Raw genomic sequence first — 19,238 nt, 5'->3', positions numbered from 1 at the left:
TATGGAATTTATTTCGGTCTTCTTCTATTACAACCCCTTCTCAGGCAAAAAATAGAGGAAACCATTCTATTTTATTCCATTCTCCCCATAAATGAAGAGTTCCAACAGCTTGAGTTCTCTACTCATTAATACATTAACACATGAGGTGAGGGACAATGTTTTCTTCCATATACTATTTTCTGTTTTTTGTTTCCATAACTCATCATTAAGTGGACGAATGTTTTATAATGGTTGGATTGTGAAATAACATAAGTGCCCCCTCAAGCACCCACGCACTCCCTTCAAATTTAGGAAACATCCGGCTTCTATCCCCCCTTACGATGATAACATCGTCAATGATTTTTTTTCTACTGAGAGATTTTTTTTATGAGTATTGATCTAACAAACCAAGATTTGATTTTGAGCCCTCTCCCCCCCCCCAAGATTTTGAAGAACGCAGTCTGTGACCAAACACCCCTTGTGGGCACCCCTAACATAATTATACAGAGTGAGTCATATGTATGGGAACCCTTCAATAAGTTAAAGACTGTTGCAGATATATAATTTTTCAACTTTTAGGGTAAGTTATTGGTCGAATACTCCTCCTTTTGACTTACAATTGATTCTCAACCCCTCATACAGGGTCACTGTAACTCGAATATTTTAAATGTAAACACTCATTGTGTGGTACATAATTTTAAAGGCCATTTTTAAACAAGAAAGATGGCATCAATAAAATTGATTGTATAATTTTTTTTAAATGAGGGGTTGTAACTCGAATATTTCAAATGTAAATATCTTATTTGTGGTACACCATTTTGAAGACCTTTCCAAAACAAGAAAGATGACATCAATAAAAATGTTCTATCCTACTTGTATCAAAAATGGTAGCTGATTGAAGTTTCAAGTAAAACCTAAATCTTATTAATTGAAGAGACTTGAAATGTTGTCAAAAATCCACTTAATTCAAATAAAAATTATTATAAATCTTAATCTAATAAATATTCTAATAGAATCTCATCCTGAAAGATACAGTATTATATCTAAAACAGTCTTCAACTTATTGAAGGGTTCCCATACATATGACTCACTCTGGATATTATGCTGTTGTGTTAATCAGATGAGTAGGATGAGAAGGCCTAATCAATTAACACAGGGAAATGAATATTATAATATCGATTGTGTTAATCAGATGAGTAGGATGAGAAGGCCTAATCAATTAACACAGGGAAATGAATATTATAATATCGATTGTGTTAATCAGATGAGTAGGATGAGAAGGCCTAATCAATTAACACAGGGAAATGAATATTATAATATCGATTGTGTTAATCAGATGAGTAGGATGAGAAGGCCTAATCAATTAACACAGGGAAATGAATATTATAATATCGACCAATAGCTTGCTAGAATAGGAAAGGCGATTTCACTTTCGTTTTGAGACAACCTGTTCATCCTTCACCGTAAACGCGATTATTTGCAGAGGAAGAAAGTTGTTGTGCAATAACCGTTTTTTTACTAAAGCTTCGAAGCTTTGAATCATTTAGGAACACAAGACACAGTTGTTGTCTGTTATGTTAATAAAATTGCATTTTCGATAGTGCTCCTGATCTCCTAACATCACCGTAACACACCAACTCTATTCCTGTTAGCAATCAATTCATTCAAATGAGAATCGTAAGAGATGGATGCTCTTTTAATCGTACAGAATTCATTTTCAACAATTCGTGAGTGAAAGTTTGGTTGTGATTCAGTCGTCTTTATTTTTACATTTCCTTGAATGATGTCATAGGTTCTACTCAATGCTGATGATAACAGGCTTCATATATAGCATATTGAACCTGTGGGTAACTGTCTAAATGGCTTCAAGTCACGTCAGAGGCCCTGGAATAATATTAAGGTATTACCCGAGGAATTCCGATACCAACCTTAGCCAACCAGGTCATTTGATTTTCTCATGTATCGATATATTTGTGAGTGACGACCAAAGGATTAATAAATCATTAATTATAGATTAATTCCTGTAGGACTCGTTTTTCTTGATGAGTACTGATCAACATTGCTACAGTCCGGGTCCTGCAGCTTTGCATATCGGCGGAGAGCCACTATACTACAATACTACCTGTTCAAAAACATCGAACATCTGTAGGGACCTTCCTCCATCACTACGGATCTATGTTTTCTGGAGCGTATGTTTTTTTAGAAGTAGGAATATCACCCCGCGAACCATACCTTGCCAATATGCCGTTTCAATGTCACGGAGGCTAAGCTACGGGACGCGTACTATAAGTACAATAAGTACACCGTGATTCAAAAAGAATACCACAACTTTGAAAATATGTATTTAATCAAGGAAACATAATAGAAACTTGGGTTACAAATCAAAATTAAGAGTATTAAAATAAGTTTTTCCCAACTAGAAAACAAGTTCACAAATGTTCAATGTGACCCCCTCCAGACACTCGAGTGATATCAATACGATACTCGAACTCGTTCCACACCCTTAGTAGCATATCGGGCGTAACAGTTTGTATAGCTGCTGTTATTCCTTGTTTGAACTCCTCAATGTTAGCTGGTAGAGGCGGTCGATACACCTTATCTTCAACTTACCCCCATAGAAAAAAATCGCAGGGGTTGAGGTCAGGGCTTCTTGGAGGCCAGTGATAAAGTGCTCTGTCTCGAGCTGCTTGGCGGCCGATCCATTGCCTCGGATAGTTTTCATTGAAATAGGCACGGACAGATGAGTGCCAATGGGGTGGTACTCCAAATTCGAACTAAAAAAACTTTAGAGCTTCCTCGAATCGATGAAAGATAGTGTTCCACTCTCCGTTTATTCTTTGCAGAGTTATCAATTTTCAAAGTTGTGTTATTCTATTTGAATCACGGTGTATTTTGAGAGAAAACAATACTCTTTTTCAAATGAGTAAGAGGTACCTTACGTTTTTGTGACAAATTGCTTGAATCGTGGTCAATTTGAATTGATAAACTCACACAGAATAAGAACTGGTTCAGGACTCATTAGTGCATTTCAAATGAAATAGATAATGGAATCTATAGCCTACCGATGAATCTACCTTTATCAAAGCTTTATCAAACTTCCATGCGTGTATTAATCAGTGAAATATTACTATGGACATGCTTTACGTTAATAATTCCAAACTCTCACTCTGATTTAAACGTCAGAACACTAATCCATAGAAGTGAATTATCATAGACTACTAAATGAAACATTACAATCAATCACAATCAAAACAAAAAATCTTAACAACTAAAACATCCACTGGCAATAGTGATAACTGCATCTCTCAGTCATATTCATATTTTTCTTAATATGTAGGAAAATTCTCCTCAGTGCATCTTCAAACAATACCACCTACTATTGTGAACAATATAAATTATTATGTAGATCAGGTCCATTTGAAAAAATTCAGATTATAAAACCAGACTACTATAAGCTCATGAAAAACTGGAATTCTACATTATTTCATACTACACTTCTTGATAAGGACTATTCACTAAGAAAATGACCAATTTATTCCTTGAAGACTTTTCATACTGCAACAAGCTCTATATATGACAAGGAATGATGACATCTTACTCACACAAGAACTGACAATATCACCCAACAAAACTGTGGTGCTCGCTTGTTCTCATAGGTAATACATAATGCCATAGGTAACACATATCATCGAAAATTATCTTTTCTGAGGCTTATATTATTATATTATTATTAAGCTGTACTTATGTGTACGCCTAAATGGAAATGCCTGAATTATGCTGTATATAGCCTGTGGGGTGCAATATAGTACATATGATACAGACCACACTACGTACTTTATAGGAAGGAAGATCTTGCTGGAAGAATTATAACCAATGCATGAATAATATCATGCATGGTGGTAGCCTGTTTGAAAAGATTTTAGCATGTGCATGATGTTCAAGTCGCATACTTTCAAATCTTTCTTGAAAGCATGACCACTGAACACAGCAGCACTGTCTAAAAAATATGATAATTACATAAAAATCACATAAAAAATTTAAATGATATGTATAATCACATATAAAAATTATGTCCAATTGAGGTAAGACTCACAGTTGAAGATAACATCACTCAAAAACGAATTCCAACGTGGATTCATGTTTCAAATCATCTAATAGAGGACTCGCATTGCAACTGAGAATACTAAGTTCTCATCTCACAAAAATGACGGATCTGTACAAAATGCATGAAATTGATTACTCCTATACATTAACTATAACAATAAATTGTATACAGAAATGTATATATGAACAGCTTTCTGATGTAAATTACTATCATCTGGGTCCGCATGAGAAAAGATGGATGTAAGCTAATATTTCAATAATTTCCTATTCCAATAACCAGCTGACTACCGGTACTTAAATTATTATATCAGTTTGTATTTTCTCATGCAGTGGGCCCCTGATATAAATTTCAATGTACCATCTTACATGGCTTCAAATCGCACGCATCATCTGAATTAAGCTACCAAAACATTGGGCTGCAGATTAGATTCCTATACATTCACTTTTGCTTGGAATTACACGAAAGACCATACAAAAATACCCCATTTTTTCTCTCAACATCCGGGTTAATAATAAATTTGGATAGTCGGCCTACTAGAGGGAAATTTAATGAGTTTAGTTTTTTAAGTTGCAAATTCCCTACACATTAAAAATTTTTACGTTTTCTATTCCGGTCAACATATTATAAAGGTGAGGCTCTATGGTGACAGTGATAATTATTCAGAATGAGTAAATTTTTATATTTCCAATTTTTGATCTCTGCCAAAAATAATTTATATGATCAATGCTTGAGTGGAAGTAATGTTCAGCCAGTAATGTATGTTTGTTTGTTTGTATACATATATTGTTTTATTCCATACATCCCTCAAAAATAGACTGAAAGAAAATGGAAATGATACAAATTCCAAACCATTCATTCATCTATACGTTCATTTTCACTTGTCATCGGTTAAGGAAACAAATAAGTCACGGTGTCACAATATTAAACTAAGCAGTTTATCAGATTAGATTGAATTGTTAATGTTAATTTAATTTAACAGATCTCCTCTAATTTTTACGTAAAAATCTGTTTATATTAAAGGATAAAACAGAAATTCAAATTTATTATTTTCTTCATACTTCCGAATATAATTTAAACTTCACCTAGATAATCCTAAGTAATATTCGCGAGCTTTTTTATGATTTTTCATAGAATACTTATCAACATTAATTAATTTATTCATTTATACATTGATAGATACAATATAATTCTCAACTATGGATGATTGGGAAAGAAACAACAGGCTTAAATCCCAAAACTGTCCCTTTTCCAAATTTAGATAGAAATTGTCCAAGAATAGTTTGTTTACACTTCATGATGTTTGTCCAATTTTGAGTCCAAAATATTTATGAACTTGGAATTTAGAATTCAGAAAAGTTGAAAACCAAATTAAATAAAAATACTCCACTAAATCATCACTGATAACTGAAAAATACTGTATTAATAATTGAAAATTTTAAAACTTGAAAAGAAACTCAAACTTACTCCTAAAACAACAGCTGTTGATCCATCTAAACATTGAAACATATTCAGATGTGAGGTATAGGAAGGGTGGCAAAAATGTCAAAATTTCAAATATTTTCCAGTTCAAATTCTACACAGTAATCATCATTATGATTGATTAAAAAATTATAATCCAGTACAATATAGTTTCCTTTTTGTTTCTTCTCTATGTATTCCTGGCTTAGTTCAAAATATGTGAAGTTAAGATGGAAGGAAGTTGAGTTCTGTACAGAAACAAATCTATAAAATAGAAGAATTATAAATACAAGAAAGTAGCCCTCAAGTCATACATTTCAAGAAGAAACAAATCTATATGCAGAAGCTTCATACCTGCATGCATTTGAATACAATATTGTACAGACTGTCAATGGATTCAATATACGATTTTAAATTACAAAGGATTCAACATATCACAGGAGATATTCCCAATACATAATTAATTTTGTTCAGATTTAGAGTTAAGAAGAGCCTGAAGCATGCTTTGGCTTCATTATCTGCTTCTATTTCACTATTTTTCTCTTGTTGTAACTTACTTAGCAGAATTAAACAAATTAAACACTTCTACCACAACTCCACAGAATACTTATCACATAAGTACAGTCCAATTTTAATGTAGGTACTCAAAATCGTCATTATTCACACCTTATGTTTGACACTTGTCTCTACACAGAATAATCCAAATCTCGAATTTATTATTGTAATTCGTTTTAGTTTCAACTTCAGCTGGGCCTACAGAAATTGATAAATGAGCAGTACAAGCAGTACAATTGATTCAGTTAAGAGTAGATTAAACACAACAAAATACAGAAAAATACAGAATAGACTGAATAACAGAAATCAACTAACTGAATAAAAAAAATAATTCAGATTGAATGATTCAACAGAATAAAGTATTGCTTAGGATGACTCCTCAAGACCAATATTGCAAAAATATGAAAGTGCATCAGTAATAGAAAATAACAAAATACACATGAACACATTCACCTATCAATGCTCATCTTTCAATACTTTAATACAGTATAAGTATCACAGCATAAGTATTCACTTCTTTTCAAGCTTCAACTCTTCAGGCTTGCCCGAAGTTCTTAGTAGAATTGATAAAATCATGGTAAAAAATAATTAGTTTATCACCAAGTTAAATAATATTGAAAGTGAAAGCGAACATAGTTGAACTACTGGAATACATGTGTCTAGTATTCTCGATTGCAAACAAAAATGAAAATATTAACTAAACTATAATTGGGACAAGAATAGAATACATAGAACATTCAAAAAAATTATGAATACTGTACACTACATCCATATAATAATAATAATGAACAAAGCTTTATCGAGAATAATAATTATTCATACAATTTTCAGTTTATTCAGTCAAATAATATGTTGTTGTGATAGAAAAAAGCAACACAATTAAGCACCAGCTCCATAACAGCTCAAAATCCACCTATAGTTAGTTTTATATCATGACTTGAATGTATAGTGAGGATATGGGATAAGTTAGGTATTTCTATAAATTACACACAATTGATTGATGAATTCATAATATTATAATGTTCATTTCAAGAGCATAACTTATCACTATAATTGAACTCATCCAAAATCCAGAAAGTCAGAACATGGGAGAAATTAGTACTCAGAAATCTATTAGTAGGTACTCACAACGTCAGATTACTTGGGGAGAATTAGTACCCAGAAAGCCGTTTATTGAAGCAAATTAAAATTCTAAGCTGATTGAACGATTATTCATCCTCAGATTACATGGGAGAAATTAGTACTCACAAAACCGTTTACTAAAGCATATTAAAATTCTAAGTTGATTGCACGGTTTTTCATCCTCATTCTACATACATGAACTTAAAATTCAAATCGTATAAAACAAATTTGATGAATCACTATACATTAAGCATACCATTTAGCCATTTAGCCATTTAGCAGTGATGAAAATCACGGTTGAGATTTCACATTGAATCATATTTCATCTATCAAATCTTTTGAAAAATTCCAGTGAGATAGTGTTATGAAAATCATTGAATTTTTCAATCAATTTCATTTCCAATTGGAGAATTGTAATGTTCCAATTTTGAAATGTCTAATAACAGATAATGCCATGTTGTGCTCCATTTTCAAATAACTTCCACTGGGTAACGATTATTGAAGCTCATAAACAATAATCAGCAACACCGCCTCACATCGAGTAGGATATTGAAGATGAGTTCAAATATAAAAACATAAAGAACTGTGCGACTGATTCAACTTTGTCTACTACAATTTCTTAAAATTCCTTCCCATATTCCATACGGTATTACAGATACCAGCAAAATGATTTACTTTGAAATTATACAGTTTTCACTGCAATATGTTCAAATATCACTTTTATCTGTTCGCAATGTAGAAGACGATAGTAAAAACAGTATGAGCCCACGATATACCATTTTATTTAAGCTTTCTCAGCCTTCAAACAAATTTGACTAATGACAATCCGCCAGCTGTGTTAAACATTTTCAAATACTTTCAGAGTAACATGAATATATTTTTTAAGATGAATGATGAATATTATCAAACCAGATACAATATAAATAATTATGAACTCTATCATTTAGATCTAACAGTCATTTGTAAGCTGTGCACACAAAAAAAACTTCCAATAGAGTTTGCATACTATCCATTTTCATAATTTACCCATATAGAATGAAAGTTTGAGTTTGCAAAAATTTGTGTTTTTATTTCAATATTCTGTAATAGTTTTTAATTTTTTTTTCTTATTAAAGTTTTAGTTTTCATTTTTTGGGATCCTCATCTGATGTGTTCCATCTAGAATGAGAGATTGAGTCAGTGAGGATAGAGGATGTTCATCTTGATTTGAATAGCCTATTTTTTATTTATTATTCAATTGCTTCCATATTGTGGAAATAATGTTATTAGTTTATTGTGAGGTTTTAATCAAGTCTACAGTTTCTTACTCAAATGTAATTATTTTAAAGGAACCTGAATTTAGTCATTTTATTTTTCTCATACGAACTGGCGAACAAGTTATTTTATGCTAATGGTATCATAAATTGTGTTTGATTTTGTCTTTTGTTGTAATAGCCTACTGCATTTTAATGTGTGGGATAAATATGAATGTGATGAATGTGGTCATCCGTCTAAAGTGAACAGCAGGTGTACATTTTCTATATAATCTCAGAGATAAGATATCTGTGTCACCACATAGTAGACAACTACCTTATTTTATTCATTTATTCAACAATGATAAAAACATATAATCACATTATATTTATATCGTTCAATTTTATTAATATTCTTATAAATATTATTCTATATCTACTCATTCATTCCAATTGCTTAGTGAACATGTTAATTATCGTTAAAATTGGAAATCATTAGAAAAGATGGCGAACCCTATTCCCTTCTTCAATTAAGATGAATAATAATTTAGGCTAGTATAAAGATGCAAATGGGTCAAAAATGTTTACTTTCATAAACTTGTTTACAATATTACTCACAAAAAGCAAGAAAAGCTTTGATGTAGCTATCAAGTGTTTCATTTAATAAATAGTTCTAGACAAAGATTGAAGTTTATAATTTTTTAAATCTTCAACATGATTTTTTCCAATTAGAATTACAAGTCTGATACTTTCAGATTAGTCAATTCCTTTGAATACAAAAGTAATTCCACAAATATTTGTATTTCTTCAGATTCTCGTTTTTTTAGTATACGGAATCTTTTTCATACATTTAGTACTCTATAAAAATATTTTGTTAATGGTTTCATTAAAACTTATATTTCCCATGATTTGATACAAATTCCATACACATTTTTAGAACCAGACATCCCCTCATTATATTCGATAGTCTAATATTTAAATAGTCTAATAGTGTAATATTTAATTAAACTTTTTCTCTGGTATTCCATTTTCAAGAATTTTATTCCATATTATTCAAACCTCATGCATTGTTGTTATGTGAACTTATGAATTATCAGGTCATGCAAACTTAATCCACAATTTTTTGTAATATGTTTCTCTTATTCATTTATTTAATAATATAAGTGCAATGTTCAATTTTTTATCAACAAACTAATTTTAAAAATGTGAAGAACTATTCATATTATGAAAATTTTGTATTTCTATTTACTATGATATTTCGTACATTATTTACTATTCATTTTTTGGAACAAGTTTAATCTTATATTCCAGGTCATAATGAGAATGACAATTACCTAAGAAGTATTTCACTTTTACAACAATTTCACATTATATTCACATTCCATTTTACGGTAAAATTCCACATATATTTTACAGTGGTTATATCACAGTTTGTTTCTAAAGTTTTCGAAAATACTATAAGTATTATTACGTCTTAACATATCTGATGGGCATACATAGAATTTCAATTTTACAAGATGATAATGAATTTTATTTCAACATACCTTACTGAACTAGCTTAATATGTCAGTTAATATGGCAGTATGACATTCTTCCCATACATTATGAAGATTTCTCTATTATAAATACAATACAGTACTGGTACAGATAACATGTTAAGTAGCTTGACATTTGAGTGCCATAGATCATCTTAATGCATTTTCAGATTATTCTCGTTGGGATAAAATCTTTGGAAAATATTTAATTTTGAAGAGTTCTTCACCAAATTCATATTTTCAGGCTGTGGTGTGTCTGTTGCTAAGCAAGGAGCTCAAAGGAGAATAGTTGGCGGCGATGAGGCTGGTTTCGGAAGTTTTCCTTGGCAGGTAAATTATTTCGAATAAATTCATGCTGATACAATATTGACAAGCATATTTCCCAGACTTTTCATTGTATGATATTTTTTTTATTTATTTACATGAATGGAAAAATTACAAAATAGTATGTAATACATTTTGATACAGACTCTTAGTCAGTAAAAATCAATCATAGACTCTTGTTTATGTTCACAGTTCCAAATTATGTTCAATATTTTCCCCAAATTTTTCAATATTCCAATCATGTTCTGAATTTGCTCTCAATTCACGTTCTCTCATTTTAATAATCTAAATAATAATCAATATTTCTGAACTGTCATGAGTTTGGCAATCAATCATAATGAATTAACGATGGACACATATGTATGTAGTAACTAAAAATTAATGTGCATTATTATGTTTCCAACGTTACTATATATCCTCTAGTTCATGCTTTCAGTTTCAAACTACCTATGTTCATAATGAAATAGCTCTCTGTATTATTATATTTTCATAGTATTCCTATCAATCTAAACATAAAATTAATATAGGCTAAGTATTATATACAATAATATATGCATTCATAAGAGGCCATATACATATTAACATGAAGGCCCATTTCACCAACCTCCACTCCAGATATAATAGCTATCAAATACTCTTGAGAAACAAATTAATTTTGATTTGAGTAGGATATAAATAATCAAGGATGGAATAAGCCTAAAATATTTCATAGTTGGAATTCAATATAATAGACTATTTTCTTTATTCAACAATTTTATTTTCTTTATTATGTAGAACTCATCTAAACAGTTAGGCAACGTCATATTGGCACAATTTATTTGAATTTTTCCCATTCAATTTTCATTGAATATCGGAGTAGTCCAAAGCTTTACAAACATGTTGATGCAATCTGATGCAAATATTGAAAACATTTTCTAAAATATTAAAAAATTATGTTTTATTATTTTAAGGATTGGGCTTTGACTTTTTCCAACTTATTTTTTTTTCTATATTCATAGGCATTGACTCTTTAGAGTAAAAGTATGGATGTACGCCTATCTTGAGAAAATAAGTCACAGACACAACAGAATATACAGGAAATTGTCTAGAAATAAAAATATTGATATATATAAAGGGAATAGGAAATATAGTCTAAAAATGAAAATATTGTTAGATTTGAAAATTACTTGATTATGCTTTTTAATGAATCAATTCAGACCTCAATTCAGCTACTGTCTGTGAAGACTGATTGCAAATAAGTGATTTGTCCAATGTTGATTAAAGATGGAAGAGATGAAGATAGGCTTTAGTCCTATTCACAACATTTATATCAATCATTTGTTCATTTCAATTCAATTCTTGCTTGCTTCTTACCATTCATTCCGTTAGATCCTTGTATATATTGAATTTCTTGTTATTACAGCATATAATTCATTTTTATGAAAAGAATTATTACGAACTGCAGGGAAATGTGTTGTAAAATCTCATGTATCTTATGTTCAATAATAATAATTGCAAAATAACAGAAGTTACTATAAAAGCATAATATTATTATGAATTTATTATTTCTGTAGCAAATAATAGTTTTCATTCACAATTTCTCTAAGGAATATTTCAGGTAATTTATGCTTAATAATAATGATTGAAAAATAACAGTTATCCTAAAAGCATGATATTATCATGAATTTATTATTTCTGTTGCAAATAATCATTAGCACTTATATTTTCCTGAAGAATTCAACACAATCTCCCCTGAATACAACCACTTTAGAAACTACATCCACCAGTGAAAAACTGCAGTGTTTATGGCTATGCTGAACATCAATTTTTGGATGTACGGTAGGCATCTTAACTCATCACAAATTGAAATAATAATAGCTTTGAATGTTCTCTATTCCTACAATAATACACTTCATATTCGATGGTTTCTAATTATAGATATATATTTACAGCATAATGGATATTTATATAAACTTGATATAGCTTTGAAGCTTCAGATTGTCTACCTTATAATTTAAAATTCCAAACAAATCAAAAGCATTTCAAAGTGTCATCACTGTGCATAAAGGTGAGCTCTAAGTTGCTGTTCAAAGTGGATTCCAGGGTCTTAATAGACCACCTATTCACTTCCAGATGACATTGTTGGTCCAATGAATTATTGCCCACAATAACATAATATACGAGGCTTTGAAATCAATTAATAATGCAAGTTTATAACATTTTAATTTGAATGAATAAATTGGATATTTAAAAAAAAAACTCGCAATCACATTTACTTGCAAAATGAGATAATTTCATTATAATCAACAATAGGTAATGAAAATCCTTAAACATACATCCCCAGAAGCGTTTATCAACAAAATTCTAAAAATCAATTTACTGAATAGTATGAAAAAATTTCACTCTGTTGAAAAATGATCAACAAATAAGTAGCCTGCATTTAACAAAGCCTTAATAAAACAATTGCAATATCAATGTAAGTTACTGAAGCTATAATATTGGGCCAATTTATTATTTTATATAATATTGAACTGGAAATTTCGTGAAGTGGAGAACTACTACGAGACTTAACCTATGTCGGACTATGTGTAACCCTATCTAATTTGGGAGAGAAATGGCACAAGGTTATCTCATATTTTTCTCCATATCATTTAGATTATGTACTTATTGTAGTATGAATGAATAAGGAATTTACATACATAAGTTTAGCGGCCCTTTGTTTGCAGGTTTTATTTGTATTTTGAGATAAATTCGAGTTAGAGCAAATGATAAAGTATAGAATTGTGTAGAATGGAGAAATAACAGATCTAAACAAGTGGCGTTTTTCACTGAGTTTTATCGAATGAATTCGATAAAATATATAATAATAGTTTATTTGAATAAATTCTTTTTTGCAGGCATACATAAGGATTGGATCCAGTAGATGTGGTGGCTCGTTGGTTAATCGGTATCACGTGGTCACCGCCGGTCATTGTGTAGCAAGGTAACAGTATTTTGCCCTGAACATTTATTTACAAAGAACTGCAACGACAATTTCTATACAGCCTACGCACTCATGATGAAAACTCTACAGGAGTCTTGAAATCAATTATAGTGGGAATGAAGCTATTGGGGTTGGATAAAAAAAAATACTGTAAACATTTTATTATTCAGAGTGATTCTGAGGGAGGGTACAGTACTATAGATTAGTGGAATAAATAATTTATTGGTCGTCAGGATTGTGAAAACATAACGATTGATCAGTTTTCATCACAGAAGTACAAAACAGGCATTGTACAATCGATTTACTTGGAAAACATGCATCCAAACCACAGAAAAAAAGGATTCAGTGGACTCATAACACAAAATAAAATTATTGTGAAATTGGTGTGTTTGGATTGAAGAAAGACAACAAATTTTCAGTTTGACTATCAAGCTACTGTACAATAAGCTTCGGTTGACGTGTGAGGTTCTTTCAACCTTTGGATCTTTGAATCCGTCTTTTCAAAACATAAACATACTACTGTAAATTATATATGATCAGTAGACCTATTAAATTATAGAAATAGAAAGAAAAATGAAAATCTCAGTACCCTTTTTGAATTATTTAATGATTTAATCTATTGAATTGCTTGCATTATTCGATTATTTCATTACTGATGTTAGTTTTTTCTTGACTTTCAAGAAATTATCAAATTAAAAGCATAAAATTACACAATAATGTCAATATATAGTACTCTTTCACCATTCAAAAATACTAAATCAGTTGCCAGCGCAAACATCATTGTTTAACGTTCATCATTCTAAGCCATATTGATTTGATCACAAATTAGGTCTAACAAAACTTTTTATGACTACACAATCATTGTTCATGATTATTCCATGCATTTAATCATTGTTTTTCAATTCAATAGAAAACATTTTTATTTGAGACATTATAATTGTCTCATGATTGCATGATAGATTATACAGTATGCATTAGGTCCTGCTTGCCCTCAAGTGATCTATTAATCACTTTGCAAGTCAGTATTTTATTTCATCTATATTGTTGATCTTTTCTCTTGTTATTTGATACAGTGGCTAGTGATAATAGTATTGTGACTGAAGTGATTCATTTATTTTAAATTCCTAATGATTAATTCTTAGTTTTAATTTTAATGCTAGTATTTTCCTTATTTTGAAAGTTTTATTGAATTATGTAACTTTTTTGTGGTTTACTGTTTACAGAGACTTCCATCATAGTATTGCCATAATCAAAATATTGTAATATTGTTTGGTACTTTCTATTGTCATTTGATTGATAAAAAGTGTAACTATTGTATTTCAAAATTGTCTTGATGAAATAAACATCTATTCTATTCTATTCTAGAATGACTCTAAGAAGGATAATTCTAGATAAAACATAGGTAGTAATTTTCATTTTATTTTTCCTTCTACAGGGATTATAAAAATTTAGTCCATGAACAAGTGTGAATTTCATAACACACTTTCATCATATCCATACACTTGAATTGTAATATTAATATTCATAGTATTAGTTTTTCATAGAATGCTATTTTCTTCAAACTTTCAAATCTATAGCTATTGAATCTTCAAACCATGGTGAGTTACAATCTTGTACTCAAGTAATATGTGACAGTTTTCTCTAAAAACCTGTTCTACTTGATATTTAATTCATAATCAATATTAACAAAAACTCATTAATTTCAATTTCGTTATACCCTCTATAAATAATAATAATTGGATTTGCAACACTTTTAGTTTTCATCATCATGGTAATAATACATGGCCTGTCTGGAACAGGCTACAAATCTGTAGCCTGATGGCAAGCTACCGTGGCCTGTCATAATTTAATCAATTATTCTTTTCATGTTCATTTTTTACACTGTTGACCATAGGTACCTCTTATATAGATACCTTTCATGTTATGAACTAGATCTTGATTATGAATTATTTCAAAATAAAAATCAACATTACATTAATTCATTATAATTATGTATAAATAAATTATAATTTATCAAAATAAATTAAGTTATTTCTATTTTAAGATCTAGAATATTTTACTCTAGAAAATATTCAAAATCCGAAGATATTTTTGATTTATTATACTCTTATTATTGTCTATTTATATTGTTGTATATTGGATATTTTAGATAATATGTTTTTTTGTAGAAAAAAATGTAAACTTGAAGTACTTTTCTGTTTCAGAGCGTCAGCCAGACAGGTCCAGGTGACTTTGGGCGATTATGTAATAAACTCTGCAGTGGAACCATTGCCAGCTTACACGTTTGGAGTTAGAAAAATCAGTGTTCATCCGTATTTCAAGTTCACTCCACAGGCGGACAGATTCGACGTAGCAGTTCTAAGATTGGATCGACCAGTACAGTACATGGCTCATATTGCACCGATTTGTTTGCCAGAAAAAGGCGAGGATTTCCTGGGTCAATTCGGTTGGGCGGCTGGATGGGGTGCATTGCAAGCTGGTATGTGAGAAATCTTTTCCGTTCAAAGATATTTGTCAGAAAGTTCACCTTACAGGTAGACTTATGCCGGTTCCACCATGCTCAGTCAAGGCATTGAAACATGGTCAAATCAGGAATGTTAACAAGTGTGCACTGGAATTATTGATATAGTGAGGTCCACGTTTTAACGGCAGTGAAGAAAGATAGCAGAACAATGCTGCCAATCCTCTGTCTTGTCTATGCCTCCTATAGACGGTAACTGATACAGATTTATTGATGTAATATTAACTGTTCATTCTTATTTAAAATAATAAATCATATTTTATTAAGCAAGAAATAATATTTTTCAATTATTTCAATTAATATGAAATATTTTGTTAATTAATTGTCAATTCCACATTGCTAAAAGTCGATGTGGCAATAGAGCAAAGCGAGAAAGAGATAGCGCTATCCGCTTTGTTGAATGATAGACAAGGAGAGCAATTATACCACTGCTAATTAAACACAGTCATTATAGCTTGGACCTGACTATAGTAACTATCGCCAAAGAAATCATAAGCTCCAGTGCACTCGTTGTAAACCGTACTGATTTGACCATGTTAAAATATCTTGACAGAGCTTGGAGAAACCAGGCAAGAGATTGTTCCTCAATAAACGTCCCAATTTCAAACGAATTTATTTTTCAAAGCCTATCTATTATCTTATGAGGGAGAACTTGGAACTAATAAAGTAAAATAGCGTTCGTGCATAGTTTTCAAAGTAAACTGTATAATCCTGTATACTGTAAGGAACGTAGCTTTAAATCCATAATAATATCAAAATTGCATTGCACCAAAATGTTCACAAAAACCTTCATAATACCTCCCTACTTCTTAATTCTTATTCCTCAATGATACTATAGCCGTATCCATCAAGTTATTGGAACAAAATCTGACTTCAAGGTTTGTAATTACGTGACGTGGTAATTTTTTGTTTATGTATTTGTAGATAATCCATACAATTCAGGTGAACACAACAGGCATTCGCCCTAAACTGTTTTTTTATCATGGGAATGACAATATAATCTCACTTTCAAACAGAATTTTAATCCTAAAATGAAGCTCCTCGTTAATGCAGTATATGCGATCCGCGCAACACTACTTGAATGACCTTGAAGTTGTACCATTTCCACGAGTAACCTCTCCACGACCCACAATTTATTGTTTCTCTCTCACTCGCACTCACTCTTGCCAACTCTATCTTTGTTCAACAAGTGTTAAGCGAGAAGCCTACTCGTGCCTCAATATAACAATACTGTTGTTTCATTTTCACCATATCCACTTGCAAAATATTTTTTTTTTAATTGATAGAAATCTTTGATGATTAATTGTTAAGTTTATTCGCAGGTGCTCGTACATGAGAGTATTGTATACAATTGATAAAATACAAAAAGTGAACTGAACAACTACAAGGCTTAACCTATTTCGGACTATGTGTAACCTTATCTAAATTTAGGAGAGGAGTAGCACAAGGTTATCTTATAAATTTTCTCTCCCTATCATTTTTGATGATATACTTGTTGTAAGAATCGATAAAGGATAATAATATTAATGCGTAAAAGAGTATTTGAAGATATTCTCCCATTAAAAGAATCAAGTTTGATGATAGTAGAGACTTGTGGACTGCCTCTGTAGAATCATTTCCAAAACTTATTATAACTTCTTAATAAAGAAGTTGAAATTGACACAAGAAGGTCTAACCATACCACAACATACTTGCACTTGGTTCAAATGACACCGCTCAAAAATCGAATTTGAAGAAATATCATAGAAAATTAATAACAATTTACCATCATTACATTTCAAGATATTTCCTTCATAGACCAACCCATAGACGACTCTCATTAAATGCCTGATTAAAAAGGGCTATCAGATATCACATTGTTGTAAACTTATTCAAGATTGACTTGTTTTATGGTTTTTATCAGGCCTACAAGTCAACATACGGTTGCATGTACGTCTATTAAATTTAACCACGATTAAGTGACTGTTGAATGAATCGAGAATCAACAAGAGATGGCGATGATGGCTTTAATCAGAGGTTAATCACGGTTGAATTTGATAGATGTACTTGAAGCCAGGCCAATATATTGTGTTCTGATGGAAGGAACTGGAATCACTATCCCTACTGAATAGAAAAATAAAAAATTCTGATACTTAAAATTATACCTATCACGTAGTAGGTAGTAACTACGATAACTACCACTTGCCGTACAAAATTATGGTTTGTGTTTTCCATGTTGCAGAGTGAAATACTGTATATGTTCACTTTCATGTTAACACCCTTTCGGAATTTATGTTTTTCATCTTCACTCAACATGTTTGGAACATCCAAGTGTGGAAATAGAAATACATGATGAAAGGGTACTTCGATTTTCAATTTACATGTATAATATCAATACAAATCAGTTGTCAGATTAAGCAACAGTAGCAAGATCCATATTGAACTGTTAGGTATCATAGAACTGTCAAAACCGTTAATATAAGAAAAATATCTACAATTTCCGGATTTTTTTCAACAATCAAATCTCACTTTACGAACATATTTTTTCATGAATTGTTCACAGCAGATGAAATAGAAAATTCTATTGTACATTTCAAGATCATGTAATAATTTTTATAATAAGGGGTTACCGAGATACATAGCTTTGAATATAGAAATTGGTTATTTCTTATGTATTGAATATGAATAAGTACCTACACTCAACAATAAATTTTCTATTTTTTGACCGAATTTGACTGTTGATGCATGATTTTGAATCGCCTTGGCGAGCCGAGAAGAATGAAGTGTAGTACGATGAAATCTGAGCATTGTGTCAAAAGTAAATAAGTGTTTGAAATTTTGATCCTTGAGGTGTCCTTAAGCGTGCCTCTACTAGGAAATACTGAAATTAAGTGCATCTAACGGGTGATTCTTACCCATGAACTTATGTCATTGTGCGAAATATCAATGTGAGGACAAAGTAGATGGTGATGATGGTTGAAGCTGAAAATTAGGTATTTTCCACAATACAAGGAGCATTGTTGTCAGGTGTACCTGGAAATCTATATGACATAGAGCGCTCTACCTGATCTCAGATTGTATAGCACAAAAATACGCCTAGAGGGATTTTGAAATATACATCTAAATTGTAACAATCAGAAGATATTGTTGATTAAAAACTAGAATTCATCAAAATTGATTTTTTCTTCAAATTTCACTCATTTTTGAAAAATTATAACAAAGTACTCATTGGAGTTAGAGAGTTCCGAGTGATCTCATTTTTTTCAGAATTATATAACCTGGGAGAGATTTGGCAGAAATAGCTGAAAACTGGAAAATGAGCCAAAAATACGAGGTTTTTGGGCTATCCTGTATCTAGCACAAGGAAATCTTGCATGAAGAAATTGGTTCTGGACTTCTCTTATGTACCCAAATAATATATTAAAAAATCAGAACTACAATATAAATTGCAAGCACACCCCCTTTT

The 19,238-nt window shown here is 30.9% G+C and overlaps 1 protein-coding gene across 2 annotated transcripts in view; it reads left to right on the top strand.

Moving 5' to 3' along the window:
- Positions 1-19,238, top strand: part of LOC111043398 — a 169,936-nt gene that overhangs the window by 146,021 nt on the left and 4,677 nt on the right. For both annotated transcript variants that reach the window (XM_039442385.1, XM_039442386.1), the window contains exons 6-8: positions 10,231-10,316; positions 13,187-13,272; positions 15,477-15,751. In XM_039442385.1, coding sequence (XP_039298319.1) covers positions 10,231-10,316; positions 13,187-13,272; positions 15,477-15,751 — 447 coding nt within the window. The remainder of the gene's footprint in view (positions 1-10,230; positions 10,317-13,186; positions 13,273-15,476; positions 15,752-19,238) is intronic.

This window comes from Nilaparvata lugens, chromosome X, assembly GCF_014356525.2.
Source record: "Nilaparvata lugens isolate BPH chromosome X, ASM1435652v1, whole genome shotgun sequence".
Taxonomy (NCBI): domain Eukaryota; kingdom Metazoa; phylum Arthropoda; class Insecta; order Hemiptera; family Delphacidae; genus Nilaparvata; species Nilaparvata lugens.
The sequence above is the reverse complement of the archived record's forward strand: the minus strand, read 5'-3'. Positions and strand labels throughout refer to the sequence as shown.